The 25,704-nt window shown below is 37.6% G+C and overlaps 1 protein-coding gene across 3 annotated transcripts in view; it reads left to right on the forward strand.

The window, feature by feature from the left end:
• PLXDC2 (plexin domain containing 2) overlaps positions 1-17,954 on the forward strand; it is a 407,490-nt gene extending 389,536 nt beyond the window's left edge. For all 3 annotated transcript variants that reach the window (XM_068561117.1, XM_068561123.1, XM_068561106.1), the window contains one exon: positions 16,445-17,954. In XM_068561117.1, coding sequence (XP_068417218.1) covers positions 16,445-16,561 — 117 coding nt within the window. In that variant the 3' untranslated portion in view covers positions 16,562-17,954. The remainder of the gene's footprint in view (positions 1-16,444) is intronic.
• Positions 17,955-25,704: the final 7,750 nt, after the last annotated feature.

Genomic DNA, 25,704 nt, shown 5'->3' on the forward strand with positions numbered 1-25,704 from the left:
GTTAAAATAATAATGTTACAAGTAGTAATATTTATTATTGCTTTTGATCTGGCATATACTGTATTAAGTGTTTTATATTTGTAAATCTCTGGGCCTCATATAGGCCATTAAAAAGAGGTAAATTTGAATAACACAGATGGCTAACTGTTCAGCATAATTTGTGTTCCCAGTTCCATAGTAGAGATTTGTGACTGGTGAGTAATTATGCGACTTAAGATTACATTTCCCAGGTTCTCTTGCATCTGAGTGTGGCCGTTTGACTACTGATCACCAACAGTAAGTGATGTGGCCACTTTTAAGTCAAGGCTTTCAGAATTGGATGTGTCTTTTACACACCTTACGTCCTCTTCCACCAACTGGATACACAGTCCAAGGGACTGGAGAAGCCAAGTTGAAAAAAGCCTGATCCATGCATGGAAGGAAGTTGCCTGCCTATAGGAACACTTGTCTTGGACTATTATGTGAACAAGAAATAAACTTCAATTTATTAAACAGTGAAAAAATTAAAAGAAGGATTATTAATAGAGAAAATAGTTACCATCTAGTGGATGTAAAGCCACGTGATAAATTCATTAAGATAATGGGATATCAGGGAAAATCACTGGGTTGGGTATGTTTTGACAAACAACATAATTGCATTAGAATTTGTTTAGAAAGAGAGGTATATAAAAAAGGAACCAGATGGACTAAAAACCACTGACGATGTTGAACAAATTCAAGTCAAAAGAAAACCAAGGTGATAAATATATTGATAGTGACAAATCCAAATGTAAAAGAAATGAAATTATTGGAGGAAAAAACTATAATAACATAAAGTTATACAAGACATATATTGTCTATAAAAATTACAGAAGTACAGAAGAGGAAAAGTAAAATATATTTTAAAAACTAAACAATTATGTTTTTGGACTTAAATTTTTATTTACCAACTGTAAAATCTATTTAGCAGAATATATTTAGTGTAATTGGAAAAACTGAGTATATATCTATTTTTTTAATGAAATGATTTATGATATTTCAGTGAGACAAATAAGTAACCAGATGTTATGAGATTTGAAATTATTTTCTATTAACTTTGGTTGATAGGTGGAACTGACTGATCAGTTCTTTCAAGGGACTGTCTTTAAAACAAAATCAGAAAGACTTCCCTCATTGTATTATCTTATTTTACTTCTGAGTGAACTTTAATAACCATATAGTAGCTCCAGGGGACAGACAGCACATCTGTCTCATTCATTGTTTTTATCCCCAGGACAAGCACAATACTTATAAATATTTGCTGAATAAATAGTCTCATCTAAAATAATCCAAGTAGAACTTCAATAAACAGAATCATGAAATGATAGAAAGTTGAAGACAGCAGGAAATTTAAGGAAAAATCAAATGCAGTGGTTCACAACTTTTGCATTACATGTCTCACCTAAAGAGAAATTAGACTTCATTTCCCTGAATAAACATTTGTATACTTGGAAATATAAATAACTCTTGAATTTGCAGCACTGATGTTTTAAGATGATGTATTAAGATATTTTTAATGTAAATCTTACTGGTATATTTTAGTTGAGTCATTCACCATATGTTTTAAATGCATAAAACTAATGTTGATTTTAAAATATTGCCCTTTTAAAAATTATTGGCACATATGTATCAGATATAAGGCTAACTGGAGGTTGTAGGCTCATAGTAAGCAGAGAACCAGTGTTTGTCGAGTTTCTCATTTTCTACATGAGAACGCGGATAACTTCCCATGAGATGGGAAGTGATTTGCCTGAGGCCTTAGTGTTTGATAGTAACAGAAGCAGGAACCAGTTAAATGCAGTAGAAAGAGTGCAGTGCAAAGAGGACAGACCTTGCATAAATGCTAGCTTTTAATTTATTAACCTTGTGACTTTTGGTCAATTCCTTAACCTCTCGTGTAATCCAACCAGGAATTAAAACCAAATTTGCTGACTCCCAACTGCCTTCATCAGCACAGTGTTAAAAGCACTATTTTTTAAAAGATGGTCATTAGTCTTAGCCAAAAATTATATAAATACCAAAATTTATTGGAGGTATTCATCTTTTTCCCATTCCTCCCTTCTTGTATTTATTGGAGAGGTTCATTTATTTCCCATACCTACCCTCCTTTCTTATGCAAATGTTGGTGAGTTACCCAAATGATAAAAAGGAAGGGAAAAAGTGCTTTAGAGTTATCTAAATAATTCACAAACCATGTTCTCAACCCCTGGATATAATACCATTGATTGTGCAATAAAAAGAGTCATTTTTATAGGTTCTAGTTGGTCTATCTCAGGCATCTTGATTTTTTTCTTTCTTTCTTTCATTTTAAAAATGCTGTGAACGTTGGAGTTACTTCCACGGCTGTAACCTGGCTCACGTAGTATCTTTCCAATGGTGACCATTACTTCTTTATCACAGGATGAATGTCTCGCACCTTCAGCTAAGCTTTGTGGAAATTACATGAATCTTTGTAAAGGATAGTAATGAACATCGCTGGAGGCTCTAAGTAAGGAATGATTAAACACTGATATTAGTCAGTTGTAACATTGTATGAAAACAGTTATGAATGCATCTGTAATATCCCTTCAACTGATCTTGTACAGCAGATATTCCTTAACATTTATTTTTCTGCCATACTAATGCTATATTGTTCCCCTTTTGATTTTTTCATTGAAGTAGAGTTGATGTACAGCATTATATTAATTTCAGTGGTACAACACAGTGATTCAATTTTTTATGGGTAGGATCATCATTATTTTTTATTTCAATTTCTCAATTGACTTGAAAAGAGATAGTGTGTATCCAAAATTCCAAAATAAATAGATCGAGTTTCTCAAATTTAAAAAAGATATACCATTATGCATATCTATTTTCCTATAGTACCTTAAATAGGTAAAAGGTTTGCTATCTGCCTTTTAAATTTTTTCTAAACCTTTTAATTTTATTTAAACATATACAAATTAAACACGTCATGAAATACCAGTTGAATATTACAGATCTCTTTTTGTCCTGGCTTGATTGATAAGCATTACTCTAAATCGTCACATGAATAGTGTCCCCCCTTGGATTTGATGGCATAAACCATTCAATTGGGTTGTTTCCTAATCTTGTGATTAAATGTGGATTAAAGCATGCAATCCCTTTAGGGCAGGAAATAACTGGTCATTTACCGTTCCTAAGGTCACGGCTGATGAGAGTTTAACTTGCCACTTTCCCTTCACCTCACTGAGAAGCCCAGTGATGCTCTAGATACAAGTTACCTTATGAGAACAGCCTCTTCGGGACCACAGCCAGTCCTATTGTTGTACAGATCAACACTAACTCACATTCGACTTTTATTAGAACATTTATGAGCAGGGCAGCATTATCTTGTCTTTTAACCAAGTCACTGGGCACCAGTGACCTGGCCTGTTTTCACACTCAACTGCAAATTACTTTTCCACAGCGTAAATTGCCTGTCTAATAGCAAATTATTACTCTATTTTAGTAGACAACAACCACTCATGGCAGTGTGGTTCAAAAAATCAAAAGATACTGCCAAATGCATTATCAACATAATATTATAAGCTAATACCAAAGAAGCCTGGAATCTTCTCAGCTCATATCATGGAAAATCAATCAAAACTGAAACTCCTATTTGTGAAATGCAATCTGGTAGATGTTCTTAATATCGCAGAGGTGTAACTAGGGGAAACATATAACCCAGTTTATGTCTGTTGTCTGATATAAGTTGTTACTAGTTCTCCCATTTGCTCTCAGAGTGTCCTAATTTGGACAATGTCATATGGTCACCCTGTATATAATCATATTTGCCAGCTTATTATATAGGTGGAATCATAGAACATAAAAACTTTAAAGACCAAATAGCCACATGGGAATTTAATAATAATATGAGGAACATCAACGGTATGTTCCATGCTGAATAGTGCAGGCAAGTACTGCAAAATTCTTAGGAAAGAGAGGGAGATTAATCAGGGGGAATTTCATTAAAGAGGCAGTACTTGAGCAGAGTCTCAAAAGAGTGCCAGGCTGTGCCTAAGCAAAGAGGAGGGGCAGACGCCATTCACATGGAAGAGCAGTATGTTATGATTTTACAAAAGCATTAAATCAAGAAGGGGCAAGATGGATTGATTTATTCAACTATATATTGGTATCTACAGACAAGTACTGGGAGTAGCTTTAATGTGGATGGAGGTTACATGTGACAGGCTTTGAAGAACTAACTGCAAAATCTGGGCTTCCTTCTCTGGGCAGTGAGCATGAGTGATGTAATAAAGGAGTAGAAGTTGAAAACGGGGTTGGGGAAGGGGGCTGGAGACAGCTGGAGAAGGGAGAAAAGACCCGCAGAGGAGAGCTAGAAGGCTGTCTCGGTAGTTCATGTGTGAGATGAGAGCTGCAAGCTGAATTAGGGTATTAATAGAAGGAATGGAACGGGGCTACTTCAAGAGCCATGTGAAGGCAGAGGATAGAATTTAGCCATTTTCATTTGCTTAAAGCTTTGTGTCTGAAAGTGCTTTCAATTAATTATCTTTGATTCTCAATGAGGTCCGTAAATGTAGGCATTTGTTATATCCCTGTTTTACAGAGAAAGTAACTGAGAGTCCAAGAAATTAAGCAATTCCAAAACTCCTATAGCTAATTTGTGGTGAAGGTGGGGAGAGTATCCTGATTCTTTGAATCGAATGTGTGGGGTGAAGAGAAAGAAGCAAAGATAATTCCAAAGTACAAAATCTGAGACGCGGGGAAATTAAATTTTCTAGCCACAGAATTAGAAACATCAGAGGACAAAGTTAGTTTAGGAAAGAAAGTGATGCGGGTGGATTTTAAGCATGTTTGGTTTGAGCTGATGGTCAAATCACAATTGGGCCTCTTCAAAAAAACAACTGAAGAAAAGGAATGGATTAAGATAAAGCAGTCGAGTGAGAAAATGTGGAAGTTACAATAGTGAGAATTGAACCCCAAGAGAATAAAGAATGCTACGGGGAAGAGAGATCAGAGAGCTCGTGGCTCTCTTAGGACATGTTAACATTTAGCATTCATAAACCAGGGAAGGAGACAAGTGTAAAAGGTAAAAGAAAAAAAAAAGAAAGGCATAACAAAAGAAAAAAACCCAAGATGCAAGAAAATATACCGTCATAGAGAACCAGCAAAAGGGAAAGTATCAAAAATGAAGAGTAGGCAGCAGTATAAAGGACTCTAGAAACACCAAAGAATTAGGAGAGAAAAAAGGTACTAACTTGACAAAGAGATTATTTGTCACCTGTGAGGATGCAGTTTCAAGGTAAGGAGCAGACATCAGATTTAAGGGGGTAAAAATGGTGGTGTAATGTGAAGGCAGTGGATTCAGTCAGACATTCAAGAGAGATTTAGTAATGAGACTACAAAAAAACATCAAGTAAAGGTGGTTTTTTGGTTTTCTGATGTTGAGTATAGGCATAAGGTAAAGAAAAAAATGAACGGATTTTTTTTTTTTAAGGTGCTTGGGAAGGAGGGAAGGATGAAGTAGAGATAGGATTGAGTAGGAAATGCAATTAACTATGCAAGGAGGAAGACTATCTTTTTATTTCAGGTAAGAAGAAAGGATGAGTAGATATGAGGGCTTTAGTGAAGAGAGAGGGGAAAGGGTTAGCACCTTAATGGCTTCATCTTCTCAGTAAAAATGGGTGATGAAATATGAGATTGAGAGAGGACAGCACGGATTGGGATTGGATGGAGTCTGGGTGTGTCATGAGGATTTAACAAGAGAAGAGTGAATGAATCACTGAGTTCCCAATGGAAAGAGTGGGATCCTGATCTCAGGTGGCCTCGGCCCGCAGCTGCTCGAAGCAGGGTTTCAGTTCCTGGCCAGTGATTGAGGTCGGGTCGCGGCGGTGAGAGCACCGAGTCCCAGCCGCTAGACCAGTGGTCAGCGACAAGGCCCTGGCCCTACGGCTTTGCAGAAAAGAATCCCCACAAGGACGGAAAGTAGTGAAACAAGTGAAGTGTTATTAGGAGGAAAAGAGTACATGTGGACAGACACATGGGGGGACTCAGAGAGAGAGTCGCGCCCTCGTGGTAGTTTGAATCACTTATATGGGGCATTTCTTCCAGGTTTCCTTTGGCCAATCACTTTGATTTGCCTGGTTCTGAGTCCGCATTTGGTATATCTCAGGATTCTCCCATGTGTGCACGTGCATCTCTTAGCCAAGATGGATTCCAGCAAAGAGGCCTATGGGTAGATTGGCATTACTCCCCTTTTGACCTCCAAGGAGCTTCCTAGTCGGGAAGGTCTCCTTGACTTCGAGAATGAGAATATGTGGTCTCTTGTCTCTTATCTGGGCAGGGCTCGGCCTCTCCAATTTTCCTGCTATTATTGAGTTTCTTTCCACAGGGGACGAACTCCATCTGCTCCGCCTGGGGCCCATCTATCTCCCACCTCAATTCTTTGGGGCTCGGTTAACGCGAATATGTCACTTTTTTCTGCAGTAGTTGTGACAGCTTAGGGTCTGGAACAGGAAAATGTAGGAGATGAGGATTTAAGATAAGGGTGGGAGAGCTTAATTTAAAGGAATTAGAGGTAGTGCAGTGCCATGAGATGGCCAGGCCTTGGAGGTGGCTGTTTTGAGATAAGATAGAGCAATATAGAAGCAATATAGAAGAAGCAATATAGAAGCAATATAGAAGAGATAAAAGTGGATATTTTCAAAACGACTGAGGAGGAATCCTGAAGAAGAGAATGTTGAAGTTATTAAAGTTGCTGGAGGGGATAAAGTAGAGGGGAAAAACAAAGCGCAAGAAACCAGTGGCAAGTAGTCTGCACTGAGTTTCATTCTGTCCTCTAGCCTCATGTTCAATCTGCTCATGAAACCATCTCTGATGACTCAAATCCAAAAGAAGACCTCTTTCCTGCAAACGCATAAAATTTACTTTTAAATACTTTCAGCACATACTTGACCTTATACTGAGTAATCAAATCTCTTGTCTGCATTTTTAGCTTCAAGTGTATTCAAGCTTTTGTATGCAGATACCTTATTTTCCCTTAATATACTTTAAATGCCTTAAGTTCAGTGTTGTGTTTTACATATAGGTGCTTAAATGGAAATTTGACTGGCTGACTGAATGCAGTTATATCCACGTGAATGCGCTAACAGTCACTATAAACCAGTCATTCTCATGTGGGGCAACAAAATGCCCAATAATGGGTTGAAGTCAAAAGAGGAAAAAAGTCTCTGTGTGCTGAGTCTCTCACGGGCCATAAACTGTAGAAGATCTATGCAAGTCTATACGAACACTCGTGAATCTCCTTGTGCATCACACTTTGCTAGACATGGTAGCTCAATGCGGAACCAAGGACAGGGCTTTGAGAGCAATCTGCCCCAGGTGCAGGTCATAAGGGGGCACATTGTCTATAGAGAATGGTATAATTACAATAGAACTGACTAAAAAAGGTGAGATTTTTATTATCACTGTGTACCTGAAATTCTAAATTGTGTTAAAAACTTTTGCTGATCTAAGGTCTAAAGAGTTGATTCAGTCACTGTTGAGCTTTACTAACATAGCATATATGTAAACTTCAACTGAGCACAGTTTTCTTACTTTTCCTTTGATGAATGTGGTCTTCTACATGAAACTTAATTCAGAGAACTCCCAGTTACACGCTTGGCTCCTGACAGCCGACTCAGCTGCATGCATTCATTTAGAGAATAAATGAATTCTTTTGAATCATGACTCCATAAGAATCTGGAGTTCCTTGTACGTGTTCAGGATCAACGGGTCTCCAACCCACATAGTACTACACGCATCTGTGTTAAAACAGTGGATTCAAAAGAAAGAACGATGGCACTATGGTTGTGAAGACAAAGAAAAAAGTACTTGGGTTACTTCAATTCTATTATTGCAAAGTGCAAATCGTTCTCTGAACATGGTCCTCACTCATTTGGCAATATTCCCTCATCTGTCTTTTCCCCCTTTTTTCAAAAATACATTGTCATTGCATCTTCCCTTTTTGTACAGTAATATTTGTTTTGTTTTTTATTTGTAATGTTTTTTGCTGGTGTGATTATATCTGTGAAGTTCGAAACAGGAAGGTTTTCAGTGTCTGCTTCTTTTCTGGCCATTATTATTATTCATTTCCTTTTCTGATTATGACTGAAAATAATGTTGTCTTGCAGAGGAGGCAGATGTTACCAAAAGAATCTACTCCAGATGTCAGATATCTTCAGTACACCACTGCCATGGCTATTTCAGAGTTGAACAGATATGACTTTGACCCCAAGGACAGATACATATAGTACATGTATGCAACCACATTAAACAACCACAATGTGTGCTAAAATGTGACAAGAGATGTAGCTAAAATATCAGGAAATGTCTGAGACAACACAGGAGAATGAAAAGTTAACTTCTAATCTGTAGGTAGGAATCCAGAAATCTTTCTTGGAAATAATGTGAAATGGATAGCGTTTGTATAAGTAAAAATGATGAAGTAAGTGGCATTCCAGTTTAGGGGAAAACCACAGGCGAAAGCTCGGAGTAGGAAAGCATGGGATGTAGACATGGAAAGTGGTTCTCAACACTCACTGTGCATCTGACTGACCCGAAGAACTTTTTTAAAACATCCACCTGCCTGGGCCCCAGCGAGAGATTCTAAATCAGTTGGCCAAGGTGGGCTTTGACTTCAATACTTTTTTTTTTAATCTCCCCAAGTAATGTTATTTTTAGTCATGTCTGAAATCCACTGGGCTATTAAAAACAATGGACATTAAGTGTTTGAACTGTGTGATTGAAAGATCTTTCTTCCTGTATTAAAGAATTTGTACTTAATTTGGGAGCCAATAGAGAATCACTTAATTTCATTTTATTTTACTTTTTAATTTTTATTTTATATTGAAGTATAGTTGATTAACAATGTTGTATTAGTTTCAGTTGTACAACAGAGTAATTCAGTTATACCTATATATGTATCTATTCTTTTTCAAATTCTTTTCCTATTTAGGTTATTACAGAATACTGGGCAGAGTTCCCTGTGCTATACAGTAGGTCCTTGTTGGTTATCTATTTTCAATATAGCAGTGTGTACATGTCAATCCCAAACTCCCGATCTATCCCTCCCCCTTTAAGAATACTTTTGCTTTTGGAAAATTATCTGAGTAATATGATGATTCTGTTATTCCCAGTAAATAGCTGTTCTTCACATGCTTTGGGACAATTTTCATCTTGGGCATGTATTAACTATGGTTGTATTAACTAACTCTTCAGGATTATCCATAGCACAGTTCTAGAATGAAGGCAACAGACCACTGGCAAGTCATAATTTTAGGTTGGAAAACAGGCAACTGCAGGACAGTAAAACAACTTCCACATGAGGAAAAGCAACCAAAATAGGATGAGTAGAGAATGTGTAAAAAAACACCCAGAAATAGAGTTACAGACGTAGAAAACAAACTTACGGTTACCAGGGTATAAGGTAGGGGGAAGGGATAAATTGGAAGATTGGGATTGACATATAAACACTAGTATATATAAAATAGGTAACTTCTAAGGACCTACTGTATAGCACAGGGAACTCTACTCAATATTCTGTAATGACCGATATGGGAAAAGAATCCAAAAAAGAGTGGATATATGTATTTGTATAACTGACTCACTTTGCTGTACACCTGAAACTAACACAACATTGTAAATCAACTATACTCCAATAAAAATTAAAAACAAAAAACAAAAAACACCCAGACTTTGCTTCACACAAGAATTATTGCTTGGAATTCTTGGCCACACCAAAAGATAGACAAATCCATTTGAGTTACTCTTTTTAAGAAAAAAGTGACCTACAATTCATGAAGCAAAGAGACACAGCCACAAATAGGAGTCATTTATTTTAATTAGATTGCAAGTTTGACTGGCCAGGGCCCAGAGCCATTATATTGTGTTTTCCTATGGATAGGTTTGCCAAATCAAATACACGACACTTAGATAAATTTTAATTTCAAATAAACAATGAGTAATTTTTTAGCATAAATATGTCCCAGGAAGTATAGTTTTAAAAAATTACTCATTGTTTATCTACCATTCAAATTTAACTGTTGTCCTGTAGATTTATTTGCTAAATCTGGCTGAATCTGGCAACCCAGATTTAAAACTGAAAGTAACCTGTGTTGAAATAACATTCAACACAAAATAAGGAGATTAGAGAATAATTTGTACTTAGAAGTATGAAAAAGAGAAAAGATTCCCTTCCTCTGGACAGTCAAAAGTGATCAAAGCTAATTATGGAAAGGTTGACCCAGTTGTATGAACACATCAGTTTCCACGAAGATCCACTGGAGACTCAAGGAAAGTTAAAGTTCAATATTTTTTCTTCCACCCACTTTTCAAGAATGCTCCTGATTGCGGAGACTGTAGAGAAGCATTACCCTTGCAGTTCCAACTGACTAGTAACGTCACCAGGGACCTTGTTAGAAACACAGAGTCCCGGGCCTCTCCCCAGACCTGCTGAATCAGGATCTGCATTTTAACAAGATCCCTTGTGATTTGTATGCAAGTGTGAGAAACGCAGATTTCATTCTATAGTTTCTAAAAACATGCTCTAGAAGGTATAGGATCCATAGCTACCCCCCCCCCCACCCCGCCCAGGGCTCAGGGAGTGTGTGAGCAGGGTTTCCTCCATCACAATGAAGAGAGACCTATACCCTGAGTGATCCTGTTTGGGCTTCCAGGTAAAATTTCATTGGAACAAAGGGTCCATGGCTTAATTTTTTTTTTTTTTTATTAAAAAAGAAAAGAAAATCTTGAGAAAACAATCATCCAGTTCATTTCATTTTTCAAATGGGGAAACTAAGTAACAAAACATGGGACTGTGCCTGAGTCTTGTGCTGGGAAGTGACAGGACCAAGGTGCTGTCCGTGCCTCAGGATCCCAGCCTCTTTCCACTTCCTACTGTTTACTGAAGAAATACTAGAAATTTCAGAACAACTGCTTGTCAAACGCCTTCAGGCACCACAGGTGTCTTCTAGCTGGGCCTTGAATTTCAAAATTAACCCCTTGTCTTTCACACTCACACCTAGTAACTGCCTTTCAAGGGTTCATCTAACCCATAAAAAGCACTCTCCGCTTTGCTCTCCGAGCTTGAAGACAGGTCTCCAGCTGCAGTTTTGTTTACACTGCTAACGGAGGGTACCCTGCAGGTTTGTTTGTGGATATTTCAGCTAATTATCTTGCCACAGACCATTGAGACAGATCTGGATGACTGTTCAATTAATAGTTCTGAAGGAGTAATTAGGGAGAATACCTGCTTTCACGGCCTACCCCAGTGCCAACATTTCAGTGTGAACATTTACTTCTGAATTTGATTAATTGCATAAATAATTCTCAGAAATGAAATTAGAGATCACCCACGCATTACACCCAGTCACGTTTTAAGGCATGACACCCTGAATCTCTGTAATGAATTAACATTACAGTCTGGTTTGAATTTTTCAATTTTCAGCATATATCCTGCTCTGTTAGCAAATGACCCTGTGGCCCCCATCAGTTTCCGTAACGATTTGAATTAGCCATTCTAAAAAGAACACAGATTTGGACATGTCTAAGCCTCAAGAAAAAAGTATTAAATGCTGGGTTGTGACCTGTCCGTCATACTTCATGGCAGAGCCAGACATGATGCCCATTCTTTGTCCATTGGATAGACGTCTCATATTATAGCACCAACCTTAAAGATTGTTCTGTGAGAACTAAACATTCAGTCATTCTGTGGAAGTCACAGAACTGCCCCCTTTTTTCATTTATATAAGGAAATCTCTGAACAATTACAGATTGACCTAGGAAAACAACTTCCGTTAGGACTAATTTACATAGATTTCCTGTAAATTTAGGGATCCTAAAAGTCAGTGGAGGAAGAAGGCAGGAGGGACAATGGTCAGGAGAACCACGACCCAGAGGAGGTTTTTTTTTGTTTTTTGTTTTAATTTTTATTTATTTGTTTATTTTTTTATGGCTGTGTTGGGTGTTCGTTTCTGTGCGAGGGCTTTCTCTAGTTGCGGCAAGTGGGGGCCACTCTTCATTGCGGTGCGTGGGCCTCTCACTATCGCGGCCTCTCTTGTTGCGGAGCACAGGCTCCAGACGCGCAGGCTCAGTAGTTGTGGCTCACGGGCTTAGTTGCTCCGCGGCATGTGGGATCTTCCCAGACCAGGGCTCGAACCTGTGTCTCCTGCATTGGCAGGCAGACTCTCAACCACTGTGCCATCAGGGAATTCCCCTGAGGAGTTTTAAAATAATTTTTCTCTCCAGTGTTCAAGTCAGTTATCTCAGGGAAGCAAGCATAAGGATCCTACAATTTTAGAGGACAAATCCTCAGATATCATTTTACAGATAAGGAAACAAAGGCCCAGAGAAATCAAGTGATTTATTTTTGATCATATAATTGATTTGTGATATGTGAAAGCATTCTAGAAAGGAAGCAGAATTTTGGTAAATTTATTACTCTGGTATTTTTAGGGCTAGAATTGAGATATCAAGGAATTGTAAAAGAATGTAAAATCGGACCAAATGTTTAAAACCCCAGTTGCATGACGTTTATTAGATTTCATTGTAAATTTTAACATATTATTATGGGAAATACCCTCTATTTTCATCTGGTCAAAAACTCTAGGAGTAAATATAAAATTTTCAGTTTTGCACAAATAAAACAGGAGTCTTGAATAATTTTGTAGTTGGATTATACCTATTCTATCTTGCTCATCTTTAGAATGCTTATTTGAGCCCTTTATTAAGTCTTACCTCAATGTATCCTTTTCCCCTGAAATGGTTTTTATCCCCCATGTGGAAACCATGTTTCATACCTTTCTTTGGTCATATTTCCTTCAACATGGCATCTAGCACCATGTTAGACATTTCAGGTGTTTTTAGTAAATAATTTGTGCATTCTCTTTGGCCCAATAATTTTATTCCCATCAGGTTAGCAGCAAAAGTATTCACTGTAACATTATTTATTTTATCAAAAAATCTGGAAAAAAATCTCAGAATCAAATTGACTGTATAAATCATATTGAGTTATAAGTAGTTTGCTCTACAGACACTTAAAATAATTTTGTAGAGGGATAGTTCATAAATTTTTTCGTGCTCTTAATTGGAAATAAAGGAGTCCATAAAACAGTATTTGCAATGATTTAATGTTGCAATGAAATGCAACATTAATGAAATGCATATAAGTGATGTACACTGATAGTTGAACCAAATTATGTGTGGGTAGTAGGATCTCTAGTGATTTTAAATCGTGTTGGGGTATTTATTTTTTCTACAATGAGTAGTGGTAAATCAAAAGAAATTTTCTTTAAGGATATGCAGTTAATTCAGAAAATAAGTCTGTGCTGTGTTAACAGAGGAAGCTTCATTGTCCAATATTTTTGTACTTTCAATCTTGAGAACCTCTGTGATGAGTTCACAAAGAATATGATAAACATTATCAATAATCCTTCAGTCTTTTCACCTAAGAGAACTATTAACTTAGTAATTCTGACTTATTAACAGAATGCTGAAGTTGTTGGTAATGTTATAGTTGAAGATTGAAATAAAAATAGAGCCATGTTCACAAATCTGAGATAGGTTATACACAAACTACTGAATTTTAAGAACTAATTTCTATAGTGGGGAGAATTAACTTTGGAAGTAGACAGATCTCATTTTAAATTTTGGATCTGCCATTTGCTAGCTTTTTAGGTTTGTGCGAAAGGTAAATGATTGAGTTGTACACATTAAATGAGATAGTGTATGTAAATTGCCTGCTAACTGCATGAAATACGGCTAAGAGCTTAATAAAATATAACTTTCACAAGCATTATCATCAACATTCTCATTAATGGTGCTCCCTTTTATTTTTTTATTGGATAAATTTGAAGTTGTGTAAATTTAAGGCATACAGCATGTTACTTTGATACATTTATATATTATGATATGGGTGCTGTCGTAATGACATTAATTGCGTTACATACTTATAGTACAATATTATTTAATACCCATTACAAGCGTATACCCTTAAATACCATCAATCTTATCTCCCTACCCCCCATTCCCTGGTAACCACTGTTTTACTTTTTGTTACTCTTTTAGGTTTGACTTTTTTAGATTCCACACATAAGTGGTATCATACAGTACTTGTCTCTCTCTGACTTGTCTTGCTTAGCATAATGTGCTCAAGGTCCATCCATGTTGTCACAAATGGCAGGATGTCCTCCTTTCTCATGGCAGAATAATATTCCACTGTGTATATACCACCTCTTCTTTACCCATTCATCCACTGATGGACATTCAGGTTGTTTCCATATCTTGGCTATTGTGAATAATGCTGCAATAAACATGGGAGTGCATTTATCTCTTCAAACTCCTGTTTTCATTTCCTTTGGGTATATACCAGAAGTGGAATTGTTGGATCATCTATTTTTAATTTTTTGAGGGACTTCCCTATTGTTTTCCCTAGTGGTTGGACTAATCTACACTCCCACCTACAGTGTCTAAGGATTCCCTCCCATTCCATCACATCCTAGCTAGCACCTGCTGTCTGTTGTCTTCTTGATGATAATCCGCACTCCTTTTTAATGGTCACCTGTAACACAGTGTCTTTATGTGCTGAGTTGTAAATTTGTGCTGCTTCACAGGGCTGTACTTGCCTGCTGGACCCACAGGCCAGGTGGGCCTTGGAAGGTCGGGCTTCAGAACAGACTTAGTGGTGCTGCTTCACTCAGAGAAAGACAACGGCAGCTGTGCCTTAAGAAGCCCAGTTGTGAAGTAACTGAAACCAGAGTGGGGGTTATAAAGAGTGAGCCTATTGGCATTTTCCCACAAACAGGAGTGACCATAAATTACAGGGTCCATCTCCCTAGAAACGATTAGTATATTTCCATTGATGATGATTTTTAGTTCCAACAAAGACACACTATTTTGCCCTTTAGCCGTCTCAGTTTTACCTTCTTCTCTTGGAAAGTAAAGATAATTGAGTTTCACTTACATCATGGGACTTAATCAGCTAATAAATATAAAGTATTCTAACCACATAATGTTATATAGACAGTACATAATATTATTAGTAGGCAGGATGCAATGACTGTGATTGGTATTTTTCCAGAAGGTAGAGCTAATAGTCATTCATACCTGATGTGAAAACTCTTTTACAGCCATTAATCATGACAGTGGAATGTAATTGGCAAATCTAGAAAGCTGCTAAATGCCTGTATATCTACACTGATATTTAACATTTTTCACATTGAAATGCTTTAGATAGAAATAAACTTCCTTTAATATTTATTGTTTTATTTACTCCAAAATTGCAAGCACTCTGATAATTGGAGTAACAGTTCCTAGTGTCACTGTGGCCGCAAAATGCCTGTTAGTGTCTTCTGCTGCTGGAACTTAATAATTCATTTTAGCACTTCTATTTGTAAATCACAGAAGGTTTGTTTGATGGACCTAGTGCTGGGGAGAAGTGTCAATACAAATAACCTGTATTTTAGGACCAGTGTCTACATCTGTGGGAAGTCTTAGCTTAATAAATAAAATCTTGGGCTTCCCTGGTGGCGCAGTGGTTGAGAATCTGCCTGCCAATGCAGGGGACACGGGTTCGAGCCCTGGTCTGGGAAGATCCCACATGCCACGGAGCAACTGGGCCCGTGAGCCACGATTACTGAGCCTGCGCGTCTGGAGCCTGTGCTCCGCAACAAGAGGGGTCGCGATGGTGAGAGGCCCGCGCACCGCGATGAAGAGTGGTCCCCACTTGCCACAACTAGAGAAAGCCCTCGCACAGAAACGAAGACCCAACACAGTCATAAATAAAATAAATAAATAAATAAAAGAACGTGAATTTCTAAAAAAAAAAAAAAAAAAAACCATACTAATTTATAAAAAAATAAATAAATAAATAAAATCTTAAGATATTAATGTGATAGATCTTTTAGTTTTTGTTTTGTTTTGTTTTGGGGTTTTTTGTTTTGCTAGGAAGTCTAGCACCAAATTTGAAGCACACTTCTAAGAACTGTGTAGAATTTTATGGCCTTAAGTTTTTGAGTGAATTAATAAGTGAAATGAAGTGATATCATTATTAACTTCCAGAGAAGAGAAAGTGCCAGTGGCTATACATTAAGAAAACTTGTTTTTTATGACCGTTCACTTTTGCTTAGTTATATTTGGACACTTACGGAGTCTTTTAGACATAAATATGCATAAGGCATAAACCATGCCTTTGAGAAGCTCTCAGTCCTATGGGGGGAGGTATGGCCAAGGGACTGTCACCTGGGAGGTGCTGCTATTGCCATAATGGAGAGTGCTTTGAGTGTGTATAATGCCAACCGTGGCAGTAATGAGATCATTTAATATGTTACTAAATTTAAATCAGAAGTTCATCTAAAATATTTGGCAAATATATTTCTCTTATGATATGACCATTGCCCTGGTGTTCACTATTTTGCATTTTCTGTTTTAGAGACGCCCAAGCAGATGGCCTGCGATGAAGTTTCGAAGAGGGTCTGGCCATCCTGCCTATGCTGAAGTTGAACCAGTTGGAGAGAAAGAAGGTTTTATTGTATCAGAGCAGTGCTAAAATTTCTAGGACAGAACAGCACCAGTGCTGGCTTACAGGTGTTAAGATTAAAAATTTGCCTATACCTTTAAGACACACACACACACACACACACACACACACACACACGTACACACACACACACACAGGAGCCCTAAGCTGCTGTAGTCAGAAGGAGATGAGATTTCTGGACAAGCCCAGCCCAGGAAGGGTTAAAAAAATAAAAACCCTAAAACTTATAGAGGATACCCGTTACCACTGAACATAGACTTCCCTAGTGGAATGACCTCTATAGTTCACTCAGCACGTCTCCTGTGGACTTCTCAGAAATATGACAAGATTACAATGCTGTTGGCTTAAGGTGCAGGGTTGCAAAGGGATCAAGACAAAAAATAATAAAGCTTTAGTTCACGAGGGATCTACACCTTGGTTCAAATATTCTTCTCTGGTAACTGTGTTCCACAGCCTGAACCCATTCACTCAAAAGAGCAATGATGAATATTTCAGTTTGCTGAGAAAAGGAGCTGATGCAGGAGCAAAAACAAACACAAAATAAGAGGTTTTTCTGTCTTTTCACCAGACATGTGGCTAAAGGGTTTTGTTTTTCTGGTCTAGACCCACCTGTTCCAACAAGTTCATCACTTTACAGGATGAATCTTTTACCTGTCCTGGAGGTTCCGACTCCGCCTCCCTCTTCCTTGTTCTGGTTGCCCACTCTATGAGCAGTGACAGAATCGCAGCCTTTTAGCTGAGTGTGAGGAAGGAGGGAGAGGCAAAGGAGGCTTCTGGTTCCCCTGCCTCAGAGTTAAACATCTGATTTGTTTTAAGAAGTATCGCCTCCACCGCCCACTGTGAAGTCCTATGAAGCCACAGTTGCTCTTGGCTGAAGGAAACAAAAGGAAACAATCCAAAGAGTTCCTTAATTGTTTTTGAAACAAAAATGTTAAGGGATTCTAAACATATGGGGTTTTTGTTTTCGCTTTTTATTTTTTGCTGTTTCAGTCCGAAAGGCCCATTTCATTGTCGATTCCAATCTAAGAAGGCATTCAAGGCAGCACATCCCTGGCGATAAAAAGAAGGAAAGAACCCTGCTGAATCATACAGTAATTTTCTTTAAAGCACATAGTAGTTACATAAATATATATATAAATATATTTTTGTTTATAACTAACACAAGGCAGGCTCTTGTGACTCAGTGCATTTTGTCATTACGACAAAACAAATGCGAGATGCATTACTGCATACTTCCATAGAGTTGTAAAATAATCCTTAATATTAGAATATTTTTATGTCACTTAGCGGAAGTGGTTCAATTAGTTGCGGTGCCGATCATTTTCCTGCCTATTTGATCCGCTCTCCCACTCATATCAACCCCTTTCCTCCCTGGTGAAATAAAGCAGATGCAAAAAGCTCCTTAGATGGATCTGTCATTTGCCCCATAATCACAGGCCAGATTTTGAAACCTCCCCATGAATGAAGACAGGAAAGTCATCCCTGGAGGAGGAAAGTGGTTAATATATATACTGAGCTCCTAAAGTTTAAATTCAGGTACTGTGTGTACAATTTCATCAACATCTCGACCCATGAAACTTACGTCTTGTGCCAAGAAGCTATTGGTTTCTGTAGGGTACCGTGTCCAACATTTGCAGATTCAGGTATCAAGAAGCAGAGATGTCTCGTAAGCAGCACTTTACTACCCACTTAGCATCTATACACATGTCTACATCGAATGACATCAGTCCGCTAACAGAGTATCCTATTTTATCATCACAATTGTCTGATGTAAACTCCTGCCATTTTCCATCAAGTATATTTTGCTTTACATTTTTAAGTACCTGATGAGGGTGATAATTTTCTCCTAACCTGCTTAGATAATAATTGCAAAAAATTTGGCAAGCAAGGTGATTGAAGGTTGTGACGACAATCTCTCTGCTATAGCTACGTTCAGTTTATAGGAAATAACCCAACTTATTTCTTGTGGAGTAGGTTTGGTCAGTTAGCAATAACCAAATGACTTGCCAATGTAACTGGTGCAACGGGTACTCTACAAAGACATAAGGAACACATAGACGATTCCTTCTAGGATAAGGTGATGCTTCTTTCACTGGCTTTTGTGTTAGGTGTGGCTTCCAATAGGGGATGATTGACAGTTATATAAGTCGTGCATATATATATATATATATATATATATATATCCAACTCCTTTTGCAATTCTTTGAAGTAGTAATGTTATCTTTATTCCTTTCGAAGCTCATCTTCCATTTTCGATTCAAAAACATCGACGATTCTGTAAAATAACATAAAACTCTGAATTGTTCAATGAACTAGAGCACCCAGTAATAGGGAAAACTTTTCAGAAGTAAAAAGGCTGCTGAAGTGTGGAAAAACTTCCCAACCAAACCCAAGGTTAAAGGTGGTAAGACGTTTCTGTTGTTTATGAATCTTTTAGTGGTGAGGAGAAAGGCTGGCCGAATCCCTTTTTTTCATGAAACTTTCATTCTACTCTGTATCTCTGGTTTGTTCTTTGTGCCCATTTACTGCAAAGGAAGAGCAGACATACACAAAGTTTCTGGAAAGTCAGAATGAACTCTGATGCTTTGGACTTTACATATACTATGTATTAGAAAGGGTGCATCTGTACATTACTTAATATATTATGAACATAGTAGAGAGAGAATAAAAATAATTTTACAAATTAAGAATAGCAAAGGAACACATACAATGTTCTGGAGAAATATATAAATGGTGCTACAGAGGAAGTTAGTTATTTCATCTTAATTATTTGGAAAAACATTTAGTGAACAGGTAAAGGTACTAAAAGTCAAGAAAAATATCTTAAGCCAACACTTGACCACGGTGTTGGTTTGTTTATGACAGGTTTGGACTTCAAGATATACTAACAACTAGAAAACTAAAGATAAATAATAAAGTACAATTTATCCCCCATTATTATTTTAGTTTGAGATACCTAGGGCAGTTGCTCATCTCTCTCACAGGGAGCTTCTAGAATGTGCTGTCCAATATTATACCCATTCGCCAAGTGTAGCGCTTTAAATTAATTAAAATTCAATAAAAATAAAAATTCAGTTCTTCAGTCACACTAGCCCTATTTCAAGCACCCAGTAGTTACGTGTGGTTCGTGGCTACCATATTGGACAACACAGAGCACTCCTGTCATTGCAGAAAATTCTACTAACACTGCTGTAGAGGTCTTTCCTTTTAACACCCTCCCCTTGAAGAAAAGGAGGAGGAGAAGAAATAGATTTGACAGTTCCTGGGCCTACCTAAGTGTTTTTGCTCGCAGAGAGGCAGCATAGAGTAATGAAAAGAATCCCAGCTGACACAGCTTTGAGTCTCCACTATGTTATCTTGGGAAAATCACTTTAACCGCCATGAGTCTCAATTTGCAAGTTTGGAAAATAAAAATATTTTTGTCCTGTCTTCCTTGCAAGATTATTATTATGGAGATTGACTAAATGTATAGACTTTTAAAACTTTATGTCAACAGAACCCATATAAAGCGCATCTGTTAGTCCAGTACCAGCACAGATTTGTATTCCAAGGGAAAAAAGTCCATCAATCCTAAAAGCATTCAAACACAATCAGATCAATACAGTTCTTGAGAAAATGCCAAAGGAGAATCCGCTCAAACCACACAGAACTGCTTAAATTCTTTTTTTCCCATATTAATATTTTCTCTTAGTATTTCCTCTGCATGACATCAGCCTCAACTATCCCTCCTCTCCCACAACAAAGTCCCTGTGTGCATCCTTCCTCTGGCTCAGCTCTTCATTGTACAGAGCCACTGAGCCTCTCTAGTTCCTTCTGATTTCCCAGTTTACTCTTCACAGCAAAGGGAATCTCAGGAACTGACCAGCAGGCTTCTCTTTAGAAGAAAGTACCTCAAACAAATGATTTCAAATATGTGTTTTATCCCTGTAACACACATGTAAGGGGCTGTCACATTAAAATATAAAAATATGTGGAACTTAATTTTAAATGTAAAAATTTGCAAATGCACACTATATGAAAGGAATAAAATAAATTTAAATGTTGCTAATAGGTAGATAATATATATTCTCAGATTAGTATGATTTATTAGTTTTGGCAAAAAATTCTTATGTTGTTTCCTCATTCTGAGGGAGTATAAATTTGGTAATGCCCTTAGTGTCTATAGCCCAGGGCAAAAAAAAAAAGTTTTGCTGGAACCCATGCCTTGGTGGAAGACACTTCCATGATAAGAAATTAATATTTAAGTAAGACTAACTGAAAAATAGATGCTATGGTTAAGGCTTCTTCCTCCTATGAAATGTTATTTTGCTTTGTATTTCTTCCAGCATTTTTTAGATATTTTATTATGATGTGTTTTATTAATTCCCAAAGATTGCTCTTTTTACTTTCCCAGCCTCCAGCTTTTAGCATCCGCATCTATAGGCCAGCACCACTGGAGGTCATCTAATCCGACCTCTTCATTTACAGATCAGAAAAATTGAGGCCCAGAGAGATATAGTAATTTTCCCAGCGTCAGAACTGGGTCTTGAACTTAAAACTCCTGACTGGTTGTTTTTGTTCCAGTTCCCTTTGCCTACACCCCTTCATCAGCATTTAAGGCCAACCAAGCAGCTTAGATGGCACAGTCTACCTAAAAGCAAATTTTATTTGCTATACTGACTCTCTGTTCTGTCTTATATAGAGAACATTGGACCAATATTCCTCCATCATGTGGCTGTCTTGAGAATGGTACCATTTTATAACAACCAGTAATTTCAAGTTCTGGCTATTTCAGAGTCTTTATTTGGTTTTGCACGTCCCTTTCTTTCACTCCTCCCTGTGGCCACCTAAGTTAGCAATACTATCTTGTGCCATATAAAGTTGTACAGCCTTTGTTTCATTTCTTCCCAGATGTACCTGAAAACTAATAATCTTCATAGCAGGTTTTCTTACTAAATTATCATAATTCATTTGAACCTAAGAAGCTTTTTTGAGCAAATATTATGAGGTCTGTGGCATGATATATTATATACTCCTATTTCCTTGTGTTTGTAGAGCACTTTACATTTTACAGAGCACTTTGATTCATTTCTTTATTTGTTCATTCATTCAACCAGCCAATTCACTTAAATATTTGTTGAGCACCTACCAGAACCAAGTTCCTGTGCTAGATCTTGTGATATACAGTGATAAATACAAACAATAAGAGATCAGGCATGTCCACTGATAATTGTAATATGGTGAAATCCTCAAACACAACTTTGCAAATTGATAGGATCACTATTACTCTATCCAATTTCCAGTTCCAATTTCTATTCTACTTAGATAGGGAACTCTCAAGTATTGGCCTGAGGAACGTTTCTGAAATATGATACATCACTGCCCATCTCTGCTGCTTGCTCTGTTTCAACGGATGTGTTAATTTCATTTATAAGAGGAACAGTTGCTCAACCAAAATTGTCCCAGACCCAGGAGGACTTTCTAGGTCACTTAAATGCTTCCTGATCAGGTGTTATAACAGTTCACTATCTTACTCTAATATTTCTGTTGTGGCTTTGTGAATTATCAGCATCATCGTTTCAAGGTCTTACAGGAGCACCGGTAGATCAAAGAAACATTTGCACTTTAGGTGTGTGTGATTGTTTGTCATTCATTAGACTGTCTCAGGTTTTCTCAACCTCAGCACTGTTGACATTTTGGGCCCCCTAATTCTCGATGGGGGATGGGCTGGTGGGAGTGGTCCCTTGCATTGTAGGGCGTTTGGCAGCTTACAGGCTTCTGTTGACTACATGCCAGTAGCTCACATACACACACACACCCCAGCTGTGAAAACGAAAGATGTCTCCAGACATTGCCAAATGTCCTCTGGGGTGAGATTGGGAAAACTACTGAATTATCTAATGAATAAAATATATCAGGAGGAAAAAAGAAACGTTTCTCTTTCTCTTGTCACTTAATCTTCATTATAGATAGGGTTTTTTTTATTAATAATAAGACAGCATCAGAAACTCTTTGAATTAGAAGGGACTATAAAAGTCACTAGTTCAACCACAACCCAACATCATCTTTATCTATTTCTCCATCTCTCAGTTTTACAAATGTATTGAGAAATCAGAAGATTGGTTATCTCTGGAACTTAGGAATTTACTTTCTCATGGCGAGAGATAAGGCTGTTTGGTGTTTTTACTTTGCCCTGAAATAGCTGCTGCAATGATTTTTGCTTCAGTTGGGGACTTGGTGTCATACAACTTCAGTATCTCAGAGACTTGGAGGAGTTTTCTTTTGGTTATTTCACATGTCTACAGATCTTTCTCCAACATCCTGCTTTCAAAATGTGCATAGAAGTTGGTGTTTGGTACATCTAATTTTAAGTATATCTGCATGAGCTTTCTATTTCTTTTTTTTCTTGAGTTTTCTATCTCTGATACTGATTTTTTATTGCCCCTCTCTGGGAAAAAAATTTGACTGTCCCAAGTAATCAAAAGTTGGAAATGTCCAAATGTCTAAATATGTCAAGCCAAAGTTCCTGCTGATTTAATGTGCCTTATTTCAGCTTTCCTGTAATTTCCTATAAATAACCCTGTGTTTGTACTTGTGTCTGTGCTGCACCAATTGGAAAACTTGGTGAAGTTATAAAAGACAACCCCTTAAGAGTATCTTAGAAATAACAACAAACCCCCAACTGGAATACAGGTCTCCCTCTACTCCTTTGCTAAAAGACCAACCCAGACTTTGGAAACATTCTTAATTATTTGCTACAAGTTGCTAATGTGCACACAGGACTAAAAGCCTTGATTAGGAAGTCCAAGGCTATTAAAATATTGACAAGCACATCCAGAGTGACCTCTCCCAAGACCATCACAGAAATCAGAAAACTCCAACCGAGGAGATCCTCAAGGGTGTATGTGAATGCCTTCTCTACCACTGTCATACCAGACACTATGGTAACACTTAAGGCTTTGATTAAGTTGATCTTCCAATTTCAACTTAAATTGCAACGTATCTGCCTAATTAATGCCTGGCATACCTTTTAAACCATCCAATTATTGCAAAGCAGTAAGATGATAATTGTTCAAGTAAAATAGCCTAAATTCTTGAATCGATTCTCCATACAGAGTTATGGAGCTCATCATCATTGGCTTTTCAGTGTTAATTCTTGTTAATTTCCAGATACTGTCCACACTGAAAGAGTCTATGTTCTTTAAATTCAGAATAAAAAGCTGGAAAAAAATTAATGCAAATCATATGCTGGTGCTCATCTTTTTCTAATTTCTACGATTTATTAACATTTGAGAATTACTTTAATAAAAAAAGCCTCTCCTAATGGAATAAAGTAAAAAAATTTTGCCTTGGCAGAAAGATAGTGATATATTCATTTTGATTCCAGTTGAAAAACCTCAGTGACTTCTCTCATTACCACTGGAGTATTGATTTTTTTTTTTAAAGACGTCTGGCTCCTCCCTAGCATTACAAATATATATATATATATATACTCATGACCAAAATATCACTTACTAATCATGCAGCTGTAAACCTTTCGTGCCTATCAAATAGATACATAGCATGAAACTAATTTTAGACGTTTGTCATGTGGGAAGAGGTATAGGAGTGGGTGGGTGGGAATGATTCATGGGAAAAGTAAAGATCAAAATATGCTATCAAGCAGAATTTTCAACTTCTTCAGAGCAATGTGCAAATAAATATTCAATGACGACCACCTCAAATTTAAGTGGTCCAGACGTTGAGACACTGGGGCACAGATCCTGTAAGTTATGCTAAGAAACATACGACATCCAGAAGGTAAAGTTGCCCTCATTTAAGCTAAAACTCAGCCATCATCCACCTGTACCTCTTCTAGGGCTCCAATCCTAGAATCATTAAGGCTTTTGCTCTAGGGAATTGGGTTACTTATGTGCAAGTAATGACCAAAAAGAGACTTTTTGCTTATCCCCCTCTGACTTACAAGGCATGACCATGTTCTTTGAATCCCTTATACCAGAGACCATGAGACAGCCAACCACACACAGGGAATAAAATACAATAAAAAATATAAATAATTTTCCTGAGGAAAAGATAAGAAGGGGTACTGTAATCTGTAGACCTGGAGCTGGATCTCTGTGAAGTTTAACCATCTTGGGACCCAGACGCCATCCTATTGTCTAGACTTTGTGGTCATGCCTAAGCAACCATGTTGAAGCTAGTTTGAACAGAAATATACTCGAGTGTTATAGTTTTAGCAGGGAAATAAAAACTCATATGAAATGTCTTCCACCGGGCTACTCTGAAAATACCATCAAGTGAAATCAGAGCTTCCCTTGCTGAAAAATGTTAAAATCATTTTCGGGAAATGAATTAAGTTTCTTTAGACACAAACACTTTGTGTTTATTAGAACTAAATCTCAGGGCCCTAGCTGAGAAGGGGGAAGTCTTTTCGTTGGTTGGTCAAAACAAATCTCTCATTTGCCTCATTTGAGGCATTTGGACAGTGCCTGGGAAGTACATTATTTTCAGGGGGAAAAAGAAACAGCCTTTTTTTTGCACGCCAGCTGGGATCATGGGAACTTCCAGTGCCAGGAATTTACTACTGTTTCTGGTAATTCTGCCTGTAGTCAATTGAAACGTTGAAGGGTGAAAGGAGGAGAAGCCGGGCACCCGGAGGGCTGTCTGTGTTTCAGGCCAGTTGGACCAGCGCAGAGAATATTTGTAAATGCATTTCGAAGTGGATATAATTGTAGCCTTTGTCAGAATCACAAAGCTCTCTGTGGAGCTGCTGAAAGAGAACACTGGGGGGAAAATCCGACCCTCTACACCCAGTCACCCCAAACAAAAGGGAAGACGGTGGGTGAGCCCGTCACATTGCGAGTTTGTTTCTGTTTTCCACAGCCCTGGACTTCAAATCAAGGACACGTCTGCCAGGTGAAGGTTAATTTTGCTGAGGTTTTCCAAAACTTCATTTAATACTGGGAAAACTGAGCATTTTGAATTTACTCCAGTCCTCCGGGCATCATTCCTATTTCCTTTGCCATGTCAGTGAGACATCGGAGACCACATTTTTTCATGGTAAAATAATGTTCGCATACTTCGTGATGACCTCATGCCTGACATACCTGAACCTGCAAATGTAAAAACGAGTGTATCTGAATTTGCACTGATGGTGTCTGATAGCAGAAGAC

This window comes from Eschrichtius robustus, chromosome 1 (genome assembly GCF_028021215.1).
Source record: "Eschrichtius robustus isolate mEscRob2 chromosome 1, mEscRob2.pri, whole genome shotgun sequence".
Lineage (NCBI taxonomy): Eukaryota > Metazoa > Chordata > Mammalia > Artiodactyla > Eschrichtiidae > Eschrichtius > Eschrichtius robustus.